The sequence below is a fragment of the Rousettus aegyptiacus genome, unplaced genomic scaffold (assembly GCF_014176215.1).
Source record: "Rousettus aegyptiacus isolate mRouAeg1 unplaced genomic scaffold, mRouAeg1.p scaffold_m13_p_12, whole genome shotgun sequence".
Lineage (NCBI taxonomy): Eukaryota > Metazoa > Chordata > Mammalia > Chiroptera > Pteropodidae > Rousettus > Rousettus aegyptiacus.
Window position 1 is genome coordinate 10,271,368 of NW_023416287.1, and position 15,520 is coordinate 10,286,887.

Below are 15,520 nucleotides of genomic sequence, written 5' to 3' on the forward strand. Positions count from 1 at the left end.
AGCTGTAATCATATGAGCAAGAGCTGATGGTGACTTGGACCAGTGTATGTGGAGAGAAGACTTGGGATGATGGATGTATGCTGGAGGGGGAGCCGGCAGGGTGTGCGAGGGATTGAATGTGAGGAGTGAGGAAGAGACGAGACAAGGATGGTGCTGGAGTTTTGGGCCTGAACGACGAGATGGATGCGGCTGCTTTGCTGAGATGGGGAATGCTCCAGAAAGAGCAAATTGGCAGCACAAAGTTAAGAATTCATTATTAGACACATTAAGATTGAGATGTCTGCTAGAAATTCAAGTACAGTTGTCAAGGGGACAGTTGGATCTCTGAATCTGAAGGTCAGGAGTAAGATCAGGGCTAGAGATATAACTGTAACACCCACAGACAGGGAATTTAAAGCTTGAGGCCGGATGAAATCAACGAGGGACTAAGTTCTGATAGAGAAGAGTTGGACTAGATAATCTCTTGATGCGGGGGGGGGGGGGGGCAGGGGCCTGACCCCTTCCCTAGGGTGTCACAACCTGACCAGTAGACAGCAAAAGGGTTTCAAATGGGATTTCCTGTGCCCACTTCAACTCCACTTACTAATGCCAACTACGCGTAAGGCAATATACTTGGCACTCACTGTTGAGGATACAGAAATGAGAAGTTCCATCCATCACACATCTATTAGCCACCACTTTATTCTGGGCACTGCAGGGGATGTAAAGATAAGTAATTGAATTAAATCCACAAATGTTTATTAGCACCCATTATATACAAGGCCTCTAGTGTACTTGGCTCTGTAGGGGTTGCAAAGATGAGTCACCCAACTTAGCAAACATTTATTAGCACCTACTTTATATATATATAGTCCCAAGGGGATAGAAAAATAAATAGTTGCTTTAATTAGATAAACATATATTCATGCCTACCAAGTATAGGGCACTTTGCTAGGTATGTGGGGATGCGAAGATGAGCAAGGCATCGAAGTGGTGGCAGATGAGTTTTACCTCTGGCTTCAACTCTGATCAATTGGTAGTGACCGTAGCGCTGTGTGGAGAAGGAGTCTGATTCCTCATTCAGGCTCAGCAGAAAAGAAACCCATAAACCATTTGTGATCTCTGTGGTGAGCAAAGGAAGGAGAATGTGGGGGCTCATACTCATAGGACTGACATTGCTGGGCCGTAAGACTGGGGCTCAACAGACTGGCAATGGGCAGGGACCCTGCCATAGCCACTTTCCCACATATTCCAATCCCCCTGTGAGTAGCATCTTTAATACATAGTTTTGTGGCACGCACAAAACTTCGCAGTTTACAAAGCACTTTCACACCCCTAATCTCATTTTATCTTCTCAGGAACTCTCTTGGGTTAAGTGTTGACATCCCCATTTTACAACTGAGGGAACTGAGGCTCAAGAGAGAAAGAGAAATAAAATCGGGAGAGCACACTGTCTGAATGCTAAATCCAGAGCTGGGACGATGGTGGCAGAGAGGAAAGGAGGAAGGCAGGAGGCCGCGTGTTCCCCACGGGTCTCATTTGGGGAGGGCAGCAGCGGCAGCAGGCTGGGAGCTTCCGATTGTCCCATCTGTAGCCGGAGAGAGTATAGCTCAGCAGCCCTCAGGCCCAAGCCAGGAATCAATCGCTGGCCTCTGCAGAGACAACTTCTAAAGATGTTTTTAATTAAAGTCCGGGAAGATCTATATGTGCAATATCTCCTTGCCTAGCAACGGCACTGGCTCTCACCGCCTAGGATTGGGGGAACGGGACAGGAAGTTTCTGGTGGAGAGAGGTGTCAGAGAGGAGCAGACACTCACTGGCCCTCAGGAGTAGCCCACGACCCTGGTGATCTAGACAGGGAGGAGTGTACCCATGTCTATGTCTTTTCCATCAGCAAATCATTCAACAAACATGTGCACTCTCTCTGCCAGACCCTGTGCCCACACAGCAGAGGGTACAGAGGTGACAAAGCCACCATGCTGCCCTCAAGGATCTAGCACATAGTGGGTATTCTGTAAATGTTGGGTGACTGAATGGAACTGAATTATAAGCAAAAAAAAAAAAAATGTTTACTTTCTGTAACTGGCAGAGGGATACTATCGCAGACACTTAGAATGTTGCTGGCCCGAACAAATAAGATGAGGAGACTGCTTAACAGAGGGCCCCCTTTAAATGTGGAGAGAAGAGAGCAAGAGTCTCAATATGAGATGGCAGGAAAGTCCTCTCTCTCAGGGGAACAGATCAGATCCCCACACGCGGACTTAAGGCTTGCCTGCATGAGAGAGTCCACGGCTGGGACCCAGGAGCAGAGAAAGAGTGGGAGGAGGGTGTCGCAGAGTTCCCTGAAGACTCTGGAGAAGTGTGTCTGTGACACAGTGGCCTGACCGCGTTCTCCTTGCTCCCCCTCCTGCCGTCTCCCCCTCTCCTGCTTCAGATGCATCTCCACCTATCTCTGTTTCTATATAACTCTACTTTCTAACTTTATCTCCGTTTCTCTACCCCTGTCTGTCACGCTGTCTCTTTCCCACTTTCTCTCTATCTCTGTCTTTATCTCTGCCTCTCCAGCCTTCATTTCTCTGTCTCTTTCTTAATTTCTCCCTGTGCGTCTGGGTATCTCTGTTTTTCCACTTTCCCTCTGTCCATCTTTCAGGATTTCTTTCTCCTGTCTTTCTGTCTCTGACCCACTTTCTTTCCCCATCTTTCTGTGCCACCTTCCCTGACACTTGTCACTGGGCCGGCCTCCGCCACCTTCCCTGACACTTGTCACTGGGCCGGCCTCCTTTCACTCTGTCCTGTGACCTCCTTCTCTTGTGCAGCCACTTTCCTGCATCCCTGCGCATCATTCGTCTACATTAGGCTGCCCTGGCTGGGCAGGGGAAGCGGGGTTGAGGCCAGCCCAGCGAGCGCATCATAAGTGATGATCAAAGAGGGAGCTGGGGGGCGGTGAGGGAGGAACGTGAGAAGGGGCTTGTTTCCTGTGTAATCTGAGCATTCCCAGGGACTCGACAAGTGGTTTTTAATTTTTAATAGAAAGCATTCCGCATAGTTCTGGCAGCAGCAGGAGGTGGGACTCATTTTTTTATAAATGTTTGAGAAGCTAAATGTGAGCCGAGGGTTTCCCAGGCCCAGCAGGGCAGCACAGGGAGGGAGGGAAGAGGCCGGATGGTAATAATTACAAACATCTCCATAATAATGACACTTGGTCATCTCAGTCGAAGACTCTGTTCTTTTCCAAAGTGCTTCATCTCTTTCATCTCATTAAGGCATCTCCCTCACCCAGTGAGGCAGGAAGGATAAAGCCTCAACTCCATTTCACAGAAGGGGAACTGAGGCCCAGTCAGGTCAGACAGTTTTCCCACAGCTGCACAGAGAGCCGAGGACAGGGCTAGAATGAGAATTTATGTCTTCGGTCTCTGAGCTCCACTCCTCCCCGAACCCGCTGGGGTTTCTCCTGCGGGTTATGAAGCCCAAGTTTGGGTCTCAATTGAACCCCACTGATAGAAAGGGTTAAGGGACTAGAAAGGAAAGAATTCAGGCCTAGGAGCCAGGACTTGGGTTCTAATTCTGGCTCTATGACAAACCATGTCAGAATCACCCAGGGAAACCAGAGATGAGGGTTGGGCAATCCCCCTTCCTCCTGATACTAGTACCCATGGATTTCCTATTCATGGCCAAGGACATGGCCCCAGAGATCTTCTGGTCATACAGAGACAGGGAAAAAGAATAACTCCCATTGAGCACCTATTACGTGTCCAGCTTCACCAGTGACTTAAATTCATCACCTCTAATCCTCATAGCGTCTATGAGAGGCAGAGTGGGCCCCTCCAAGTTTCAGGTCAAACAGGAGAAAAGATGTGACCGAGGCATAGAGGAGGAAGTGGTAGGGTTTGAGCTCAGGACTCTCTGATGCCAAATCCCACCTGGTCTCCATGGAGGTGTGAGGGGCCTCTGCTCTCAGGAGCATCCAACGCCTCCTGCTGACTGTACCTGGGCGGAGCACTGCCGACTTGGTGGCATGCCTCATCCTTGCTTCTTCCTTCTTGGAGTCAGCCTCAGCACAGGCACAGTGAGCCCTGGAGAGCGACCTGCTGGCTGCACAGACCTGGGTTTGAATCTTTCCCTGCTACTTACTGGTGATATGACCTTGGGAAAATCATTGAGCCTCTCCGTGATTCACTTTCCTCATCAGTTCAACCAGGGGTTGGGCCTAGGGCATCAGTTCTTAGGCGAGGATACACGTTAGAATCGATGTGGGAGCATTGAAAAGTACCCTTGCCTGTGCTCCACCCTGAGACTGTCATATCGAATTGGTCTGGAATGGGATTTAGCATCGGTTTTATTTTATAGCTCCTAAGAGATTCTAATGTGCAGTCAGGCTGAGAACCGCTGGTTCTGTCCTCTCCAAGGACCAGCCTTTCCATATCTAACATTCCGCATAGGGCCTGGCTCTGAGATCCTGTTTGTCCAAGAATCAGTTGGGCGCCCCTTCCTATGCCAGCCTGGATTTAGGCTCTTCACCGCAGATAGCAGAAGGGTTTGTGGGCAGCACCATGGACAGTGGACAGCTCATTCCCTGCTTCTGGAAATCTGGGCTTGAACCAGCTGTTGGGGAGGGAGAATCCTGAACACGACTCCTGGCCGTTCTCCTCCTTTTCCCCTCCTCTTCTTTCTCTGACTCTTCCCGATTTTACTTTATGTCTACTCCTACTGCTATCGATCTGTCTTCTTTTCCTACCTTATGCGGCAGGATACGTGGGTTTTGACATCAGATAGACCTGGGTTTGAATCCTGCCGCTCCTGTTTCCGTGCCAGGTGAACGGGCGCTGTCCTCAGTGCTGAAAATGGAAACCTATTCGAGTTCTCATAACAATACTGACAGTTTGGTAGCACTATCACACTCATTTCACAAATGAGGAAATTAGGCGCAAAGTATTTGATTGCTTAACTTCACTCAGCCTCCCTTTCCTCATCTGTAGAGTAGAAATCTTATTACAGCTTATTTCAAGGCTTTATTATATAAACTCGATTAGTTAGTATACATATTTGGCTTATCATAATATCTAGCACAAAGTAGTCATTCAGTAAACACAATCTATCATTATCATTGAATAATGATATATAATAATGGGTTTTATTATTATTCATTATTAATTCACCTTTTCACTCTTCACTATGCGTAGCAGTTTCCTCATCTGTAAAATAAGAATGATGCAGGATTGTACTGGAGTCATCTCATATCAGCTCACGAGAGCCAAATATTGATTTTTAGGAGTTTCATGAGCCTCTTAATATCACACTGATAGCTTGAAATTGGCTATGGAGGGAGTAAAAATCAGCAAACTCTATAAAGTAAGGCATTACTCCCTGCCCCTCTATCCCCTGGAGCCAATGGTTAAACATTTACCAGCACTCCACTGCATCACATCATAGAGATGGCATGAGGACTGAAAGGCAGAATGGGCATGATGGTGCCTTGTAAAATGCAAACTGCTGAACCTAGGGGTATGACTTCAAGGTGGTCCCCCAACAGCCACAAGCCTGGAACCCTTCTGTCTGTCAATTCTGGGGAGCTGCCCACTTGTGAAGATGTTGGGTCCTGGGGAACCAGTTGTGAGTCACTGACCCTTCACCATCCCTACATGTCAGCACTAACTGTAATGGCTGCAATAAAGAATCCCAGATTGGAGAGATGATTCCATCATCCCTACGGGAGTTCTTGGGATGCAGCCAGGGAGAGAGAGAGAGAGCTCAGCCATGTCCCTGGGGAGTCACTCATCCTGGCATTGTGCCTTGCCTAGAGGGTGGAGGGAACATGCAGAGGGGAGTGACAGGGAGACCCTCTCACAACAGTTACAACAGCCACTGCTTACTGAGCACCCACCATGAGCCTGATGCTTTATGTATCTTCTCCCATTTCAGTATGTCTGTTAGGGAGGTACGATTGTGCCATTGTATACTGGTATGCAGTACCTCCTGATTTGACAACAAAAACCTGCATTTATTGAGTTCTTAGCATGGGCCAGACACTGTCTTCAGTGCTGAAAAATGAAAATCTATTCGAATTCCCAACCCCTTCCCAAGAATTTGGTAGTACTATCACCCTAATTTCACAAATGAGAAAAAAAAAAAGGAGTTTGTGACATGCCGGAGGCCAAACTGCTGATAAGTGGCAGAGTCATCACTAATTGTGAATCAGTTTATCAGGGCACCATCTCCAAAGCTCTTGTGCCTGTCCTGACTCTGGCACCTAGAAGTACTTTGGCTTCAGAGAATCCTGGGTTAAAATCCCACCACTTCCTCCCTCTGTGCCTTAGTCAAGTCTTTTCTCCTATCTGACTTTTTTCTCATCTGTAATTTGGAGGGGCCCATTCTATCTCTCAGGTTCCGTGAGGATTAGAGGTGATGAATTTAAGTGGCTGGTGAATCCAGGCGTGGAGTAAGCGTACAATAGTTTATTCCGTTCTCCTCTCTCTGTATAATGGGTGGAGGCACCTGTGATCCTTCCCTGGGCCCTGAGCAGGAGACCCCTGGCACCAGGCATCGAGAGGAAAGAAGCTTGCCCAAACCTCTTCCCCAGATTCTCCTGGCAACTCTGGCATGGTTGACATGGAGCTGGAGCTGCCAAAGAGAGAGGCGCATTGCAGGGTGGGTTTAGGAGGCTTGGCATGGATGGGAGGGGGGACAGGAGAGGGAAATGAGAAATGCAAAAGAGTGAAAAATAAATACATGTGTCTGTCTGAAATGATCGAGGGCCCCAGGCTGGAGGCGGGAGAGGCAGGCGGCAGGCTGGGCTTAGCAGAATTGCTGCAGTAGCACTTCCTGAGCCTCGCTCATTAGCCAAGCAGTGAACTGGCTTCCCCTCCCAACACACTGCCCCGCTGGCCCAGAGGAGGGCCACATCTGGCCCTGGGAGGGCCCCATCCAGAACCTCAGCAGGCCTGAGCCCCATCCCCTCACTGGCAGGGCACCCAGAAGAGGACATCTTGAAGTGAAATCTGAATCCTATCCCCCTTGGTCGTATCCCGAGTCCCCCAAGACTCCTTCCTGGGTCTTTCACCTCACCCCTCCTTTCTGAAAAGGTTCAGATAGACTAAATGGCTTCCCTGCCCCCCCCATTCAACCCCTCCCCCGCCTAACCCTCATCCCCACCCTGTCCAGCTTCACGTCCCAAGCCCTGCAATCGTCAAATTGAACATGATGTCAAATTAGAGCCATCTCTGGGACAGGCCGAGAGAAGCTCCCAGTTTAATGAGGCAGCGTCGAAAATCAATAACTTAATTGCCGCTGTTTGATGGACTTTTATCCAATTTATACTCTCCCCAGCAGCCTACGTGCAGAGCATGAGGAGAAGTGCAGAGCATGAAGGGGCGGGGACTGTCTGGGCGGGAGTGGGGGGGTGGCGGGGGCGGGGGCGGGGGGGGGGAGCAGGGAGGGGCCAGGAGGGCAGCAGGGCTGACAGACAATTACTTCCCAAAGGGAAAGCTGGGCACTGCCATCTCCTTCCCCAGGGATCAAAAGACGCTGGGCTCCGAATCCCAATAAACTTGGTTGTTCTTCCGGGCCGGCCCCCTCCCCCCTCCCTCATCCCGTGGCCGGGTAGGGGGATAGGGAGGTGTGAAGGTGAGGGGTGGAGGGGGAAAGAAGGCAGAATTCTCTTGAGAAATCTGGAGGGAGGGCCTGGGTGGGTGGAGTCAGGTGCCTTGTTTCCAGTCCTAGCTCCAGTTCTGTGATGACTTTAACCCACAAAAATGACCATGGCCACCACCCCCTGAGATGCCGCTCTGAGCCCATTCTGCACTGGGAGTTTAGAACGCATTCCCTCATGAACCAAAGACTAGGATTTTCCCCATTTTGCTGGAAAGGAAACAGATTCAGAGAGGTTGTTTTTCATTGCCAGAGTCCTACCACTGGGAACCGCGGAAGGGAGATGTGAATCCAGGTCCGACTCCACGGTCATACTTGTGCCAGCCACTAGGAAGGCCCCAGATCAGGAAGCGTGTTGGGACTCGGTGTGGGGATGGGAACTGTGAGGGCACTGGCTTCAGCGGCCTCCTTGGGGGTGGGGAGAAGTGGGCACGACGAGCTGAGCAGCCCCAGGTGACCCCTGTGTTGCTTGGTCCCCTGGGCCCAGGCACGTCGGTGATGCAGGTGATGGCCTCGGATGCGGATGACCCCACTTACGGCAGCAGCGCTCGACTGGTGTACAGCCTGCTGGATGGAGAGCACCACTTCACAGTGGACCCAAAGACCGGTGAGGGGCGGGGCCGGGCCGAAGAGGCGGGGCCTGGGGCGGAACCGGAGGAGTGACGTAAGAGGAGGGGGCGGAGGGGGCGGGCCGAGGACCACAGCCAGAGGTCTGCTCTCTGCCTTCTAATCAAAGAGCGCTGAGGGTAGGGCGCAAGACGAGGAAGCATCTTGCCAGCTCCTGGAGACCCCAAGGGTCGCAAAGAGGGAGGGGCAACGGAGCAGGAAGAGAGACCGAGAAACAGAAAGGAATAGAGAGGGGGCGCTTTCAAGGCTGGCAGAAAAGCGAAGGCTGGAGGCGGCCACTACAGGCGCCTTAAAAGGACTTTGGAGATCTGAAGGGCCCCCTTGTCCTTGGAGCTAAACTGAGGCAGGCGTGTCCTCAGCCCTTACGGGGCCGATCATAAGTGTAGTCTGGAGGAACTGGCCGATGAAGGGCACCTTTTCAGCAATTGTGAAAGCTCTGTTCAAATGGCAGTTGTTAGGGAGCTGAGAGAAAGACAGAGGCTGCCAGGGAAGAATGGCTTCTCTGATTCTTTGCCCTCCCCAAACACCACCAAACAATGGTGCGGCACCCCCGCCCGCTGTCCCTCACTTCACTCTGACGTTAGAGCCTGACGGGCCTTGCAAGAGCGTCAGGGAGGACAGAAGGAGACGGAGGCTCAGAGAAGTGAAGTGGCTCACTCGAGTCGCCCAGCTGGGAGTGGCTGCCAATTCCAGCAGCAGTGCTCTCTCTGTCCCTGTGATAGGAGGGGACAAGTGCCATCACGAGGCTCACAGTCTGGTGGGGGCAGGGAGACAGGCATATGCATGGGCAATTAAGATGCAAGGTTCTTGGAAGGGGTAGCAGCATTTCCAAAGGATAAGAAGGTGTTGGCCAGATGTAGATTCAGAGAAGGGCATTCCAGGCAGAGGGTATGGTGCAGGCAGAAGTGAGAGGAATAGGACAGCCTGAGGCGTGAGGGGAATTGTAAGCAACTCAGGGTTTGGGAAGCGAGTTTGTGGGGAGGTGATGCGGAGAGGCGGGCTGGGGCCTCACTGTACAGAGTGTAAGCCAGGCTGGACAGCTTGGGTTTTATTCTCAGGGCAAAGAGGGAAGGAGGGGGTAGTTGATCGATTTGCATTTAGGGTTTCTGTTTGTGTGTTTATTTTGTTTTGTTTTGTTAGGAGGGAGGAGTTGAAGAGTCCAGTCTATGAGCACAGTTATAGCTGTATTTTCTTATACATAGTGTCTTTATTATTTTCTCCTTGCAAAACTAAGATATTTTAGAGAACATTCAAACATTAAAGAAATGTTTTTTTTAAAAAAAAGTGCTTCCCTCCCCCATCCCCAGTAATTGCAGCCCCAAAGGTAGCCACTTGGTGTATATATCCTACAAGATCTTGGATTCATTCACTTGAAAACTATTAAGTTATTTTTAAATAGAAAATATATTTCAAGGTTCAAAATTCAAAAAGTACAAATGGATATTTAGTGGAAATTCTTTACCCCTTCCAGTCCCCCAGCCACCCAGTCCGTGTCTCCAAGGCAACCAATGTAATTTTTTTGTGTATCTTTCCAGAGCTATTCTATGCATGTACAAGAAAATAGGTACATGGATTTGTTTTATTTTTTTTTTTTACACGAAGAGTAGCTATAACACACTGCTTGTCTTTTTCGCTTACCAATACATCTTGAAGATTATTCCGTATCAGTACATAAAGAGCTCTCTCATTCTTTTATTTAACAGCTGTTGTGGATATACAAACATTTGTTTCGCCAGTCCCCTATTGATGGACACTTACGGTCTTTCCAATCTTTTGCTACAACGAACAGTGCTACAGTGAATAACCTCGTACATATATCATTTTGTGCGTGTGTGAGTATATCTGCAGGATAATTTTCGGGAAGTAGAAAAGCTGGGTCAAAGAGCACATGCATTTATTTGGAATCTGGATAGATAATGCCAAAATGTACCAGATTGCACCCTTGAGAGCCACATGCAAGGGAGCCTGTTTCCTGTCACCAACACCGTGGATTCATTGATGACTTTGGAGCAAGGAAGTGACATGCTCAGGTTTTCATTTTAACAAGATCCCTTGGGCTGCTGCTGTATAGCATAGCTCAGAGGCAGGCACTGAATTCAGGGAGACCCAGGAGCCTGGGATGGCCAGCAGAGAGCCCTGAAGGACAAAAACCAAAGCCTGTGCCAATTCTCAGGCACCTGCCCAGACTCCTTAACCTACTTCATCTAGTCAGGGAGCCAGAGATGATGTAGGATTGGTTGTGCAGGTTAGCTGAGGTGCTGAGGAGGAACTAGAGCAGAGGGCCCCAACCTTTTTTGGCACCAGGGACCGGTGCCTCTATGACAATCTAATGCTTGATAACCTAAGGTGGAGCCGAGGCAGTGATGCTAGTGCTAGGGAGCAGCTGCAAACACAGGTAAAGCTTTGCTCACTTGCTGCTCACCTCATGCTGTGTGGCCCACTCCTTAAGAGGCCACAGACTGGTACTGGTCCACGGCCTGGGGTCTGGAGACCTCTAGAGTAGAGGGCTGACAGTGAGATCTTGAGAAGGGCAAACCTTGGGGGCCTGGTTGAATGTAACAGACTACATTGAGGGAGGAATCTAGGGTTCCTAACTTTGGGCCCTGTGATAGGGAGGGATGCCATCTACAGACACAGAAGGAGAAATGTGGATTAAGAACTATCTAGGAGCCAAGGAATCAGCAACTGTGCCCTGCAATCTGGTGCAGAGCTAATTAATTCCTTTTTGAACATACTGGCCTTAAGAGAGAAAGAGACAAGAAACATCTAGAACATCTAGTAGGCCATCTAAAATATAGGCTTGGAGATTCAGTAATGTTTGGGGTTTAGTAAGCTTTGGTTTCCTCATGTGCACAAGAGGGATAATAATACCCATCTCACTTGACTATTGTGAGGATTCAATGGAAGAATTCATTCATTCAGCATCTCTTTATTGAGTGCCTACTATGTGCCCAGATCTGTTCTAGATTCTAGGACTGTAGCAGTAGGCAAACCCAAGAGCCCACCCTTGTAGAGCTTTTATTCAAGTTGAGAATATAGAAAATCAGTGTGTAAACATATGACATAATGTCAAGTAGCAATGAGTGCGAGGAAGAAACAGAAAGCAGGGAAACAGGAGAGACTTAGATAAAGAAATCAGGCCAAGCCTTGCTGGGGAGGTGACCTTGGGGCAGAGAACTGAATGAAGTGAGGTTGGAAGCCACTCAGTATTTAGGGGAGAGCTTGCAAGCCCAGGGAACAGCTAATGTGTGAGGTGCTCAGCGTAATACTTGATACATACATGGAAACCAAGGAGATGAAGATGATGATGATGGTGGGGATGATGATGATGATGGTGGAGATGATGATGATGATGATGATGATGATGATGATGATGATAGAGCCTGAGGAGGCGAGGCCCTTAGAGTTGATCAGCTTTCAGGGAACGAAGGGTAGGAAGAAACAAAACATAGAAATGAGGTTAGGGCCAGGACTGAGTCTGGGAAGTGGCAGGGGTGAGCAGATGAAGGACCAAACTCCGAGAGAGTGAGGAGGATGGCCAGGTTCTAAAGAAGAACATCCCCTTCTGCGGAGGGTCAAGCGGATGTGGGCAAGTTGGGAGCCATGGAGCCTGGGAGGGCAGGAAGAGTTAGTCCCCAAAAAGCCAGAAAGTGGGCACCAGACAAGGCAGGCGAAAGTGTCGGTGGGGTCTTTGTTCTAGGGCCCCTCAACTTTCTCAGGCTGAAAGGGTCTTTGTTGACATTTCCCAAAGAAGGACCAGATTTGTTCTCCCCTTGCCTTCAGCCCCACTGCAGGACCTACCCCGGTGCCTTTTCTCAGCCCAGGCTCCATTTCCCCAGCCAGGAATATTCCACTGATGCAGGTTTATATTTAGCAGCTGCTGTGAGGTACAGTCTGTTCTCGCTGTGCAGATAGCAGGGAGCAGAGCCGGAACGGGGCCTGCGAGGAAGGTGTGAGGGAAGGGAGGAGGCGGGGTGCCCGGTGCCAGAGGAAGAATTAACGTGTGTGTTTTAAAGGCCAGGCCTGCCAGCAATCCCCCCCACAGGGGCGACAGGGATGGCATTTGCAGGCTAATGAGGTATCACTCGGGCTCTAGGGCCCCTTCTGCAGCATTTGGAGGGGATGGTGGGGTGGCGAGGACAACAGCTGGAACTGGGGGTGATGGGTGAGGACAAGGCTGCAGGGAGCCATAGCCAGGTTCTAATTCCCAGCCCCATCCACCACCACCCCAGCAAGAATAGAAAGACTCGCCCGAACTTCAAGATATCCGCTGAAAATTCTCAGCTAGGCTAGAGATGTCTGTTTTCCTGGGAGATAATGAAACTAACCTTTGTTGAGTACCTTCTGAGTGCCAGATCCTGGGTCAAGATGATAAATTAGGTTTGGTTTCTGCCCTCGTGGGGCTTTTGTTCCAACAGAGAAACCAGAAACAAATAGACAATCACAGGTAGGCTGCACAAGGCGGGACAGAGGGCCTGTGGGGCTAGGTCAGGCAGTCAAAATGTTTACTGAACACCTACTATGTGCCAGACCCTGTGGATAAGATGATGAACAAAGCCCGTGGACCTCTGACCTTGTGGAGCTAATTTATGGGGTACCCGACCCAGGACGCGAGAAGGGGCATCAGAGAGGAATCTTCAAATCTGCTGCTGGAACCTTTATCTCATTTCACCCTCCCAATATCCTTCTCAACTGGGTATCTCCACTTTACAGGATAGGTAACTGATGCTCAGACAGACTCGAGAACTTGTCCCAGGTCAGATAGCGTGTAAGAGCTAGAAAGCAGTCTTGAACCATATCTGTCTGACTCCAAAGTCCCTTCTTTTTGCACTGCCTCATATCTGATTCTGTAGCCCCTGCACATAGTAGGCCTGCAGTAAGAGTTTAATAAATGAGTGAATGAATGAATGGCTGAATGTGCAGAGCCAGAAGGTTTCAAGAACAACTCCATGGACCAATTTAGGAATTGTACCCCGGGCCCCCAAGAGTGGACCAGCCTCCAGGATGCTTCTCCCGGCATCAGGAGGCAGAATGGGGAGTGGAAACGTAGCAGACGGCAAAATACGCTGTCAATTCCTCCCATCCTGCAACCGGCCTCTTAGTACGGTGACTTTGCTGTTCCTCCTACCCCTCGAATTTGGGCCGGCTCTGGGAATGTGGTCCTGAGACTGCTATTTAAGGAAGTCAGCCCAGCCTGCTGGAGGATGAGAGAAGGTCTGGCCGACAGCCAGGGTCAACTGCCAGACATGTGCAGGAAGCCACCTTGGGCCTTCTGAGACAGCTGACCCTCCAGCAGCTGCATGAGCGCACCCAGGAGAGGAACGGGCCAGAGAACTCGATTTCTCTATCAGCTACCCACTGCTATATAAGTGACTACCCCGAAACATAGCGGCTTAAAACAGCAGTGATTTATTAATTGTCCTAGCTCTGTAGGTTTGTTGGGGGAACTCGTGTGGCAGGTCAGCTGGGACAGCCGGCATGGCTGGGCCTCTCTCCCTCCATGGTCTTTCATCCTGGGCTTCTGATCACAGCATGGTGGTCTCAGGGCTCTGAGAAGACAGGCCCCAGCACCCGAGGGTTTATCAGGCCTCTGTTTTTGTCACACTGCTGATGTCCCATTGATCAAAGCAAGTTGCATGGCCAAAGCCGGAATCTGTGTGGGAGGGGATGACCCACGGCAAAGATTCTGAGAAGTGTGATTCATTGGGAGTTGTTACCATAGCAACCTATCACTGAGTGTAACCCTGGGGCACCCAGGCCTCCTAGTCCCAGAGATGGCACCTGATCACATACTCTTTTTGACTAGTTTCCAAGAAAGAGTTTAGTGTCCCTCGTTCCCCTAGAGCTGCAAGTGGCAAGGCCAGCAAGGAGGCCAGCAACATCAGCATGGCTCCTCACCCACAGGTATGGACCTCAGCCCAACATCTGCTCTGAGCCCCACAAGCTCTTAGAGGCACAGTGGCCCCAATCCCATCGGCAACCTCTACGTTCAGGGAGAGCCTAGTCGTAGTGACACACACAAACCTTAGCACACAGTAAGTGCTCAACTGGTCAGCTCCCCTCCCTGCCTTTCTGCCTTGTTCACGTTGGGCTCCCCTGTCTCTGGCCTGGTGGCCGCTCCACTGTCTGTCAGTCTGCCCTCTCCTTTCCTCCCTGCCCCCGCCTTTCTTCGCCCCTTCCAGTCTCTCTGCCTCTCTATTGTCTGTGAATATGTTCACTGTTTCTATTTGTTTCTCTGCAGGTCTCTGTCTCTCTATTGATCTCTCTCTTACCGTCCCCCTTCTGGGTGTATATTTTCCTCCGGCCTTACTGCTTCCCTCTTTCCTTCTCTCTTTTTCTGTCTCTACAGGTCTCCCTCCCTCTCTGTCTCCCTCGCCTCGCTTTCTTCCTCTGCCTCTGTCTCCACGTGCATGTCTCCTCCAGCTCTCGCTAGGTTTCTGTCTCTCTCTTTTCCGCAGGCCCTCTTTCCTTTTCAGTCTCTCTCTCTCTCTGTCGCCTTCATCCTTTATCCTGTCCTCTCTCTTCCTCTTCTGCTCTTTTTCGCCTTTCAAACCCCTCCCAGCCCCCTCCCCCCACCTCAGAGCAGAAGACACATAGGCCCGCCTTCCCGTTGTCCTCCCTGTACAGCCCCTGACATGCAGGGCCGCACCGGCTCACTGCCAGGCTGCAAAGACTCAGCTAACAGGCCCTGGGCCCTGCCCCATCCCCGGAAGGAAGGGTGCCCCTCTCGCAAAGCCAGCGTTGAGGTGCAGCATGCGAGGGGTAGGTCAAGGAAGGCCGGCTGCGTGATTGAAAGAATAGCTTGGTTAGGACTGAGAAAAGCAAGAAGGATATTCTGGAAGCTGGGATAACACCACGAGAGTGGCGCCCCTCTGTCAGAGGCCTGGGCTCTATCCTTGTACCTGGGGGTGGGTGGGGCAAAGGAGACAGGGAGGCTTGGGGAGGGACCCTCCACCCTCACGGGGTGTCTGCAGAGCAGTTCAAAGCCTGGGCTCTGGGCCCGGGGTGGCTGCTTGAATCCTGGCTGTGAGCTTCCTACACGTGTGACCCTGGGCAAGTATTTAGCCCCTCTGTGCCTCCATCTCCCCATCTGTAAAATGCGGATATTCGCAGCACCTTCCTCATAAGGTGCTGAGAGGATTAAATGAGGCGATCCACTTCAGGTGCTTAGAACAGTGCCAGGCACAGAGTGAATGAATGCACATCAGTGTTAGTGGCTGTCATTATTGTCACATGCAATTGTCATGAGATGAAACTCTACGCCAGTGGT

General features: G+C 50.5%; 1 protein-coding gene across 5 annotated transcripts in view; it reads left to right on the forward strand.

Moving 5' to 3' along the window:
- The window catches only part of CDH22 (cadherin 22), a 119,439-nt gene that overhangs the window by 64,624 nt on the left and 39,295 nt on the right, over positions 1-15,520 (forward strand). For 4 of the 5 annotated variants that reach the window (XM_016121236.2, XM_016121235.2, XM_016121237.2 and 1 more), the window contains one exon: positions 8,111-8,230. The exons of the other annotated variant lie outside the window; for it this stretch is intronic. In XM_016121236.2, coding sequence (XP_015976722.2) covers positions 8,111-8,230 — 120 coding nt within the window. The remainder of the gene's footprint in view (positions 1-8,110; positions 8,231-15,520) is intronic. 5 annotated transcript variants of the gene reach the window in all.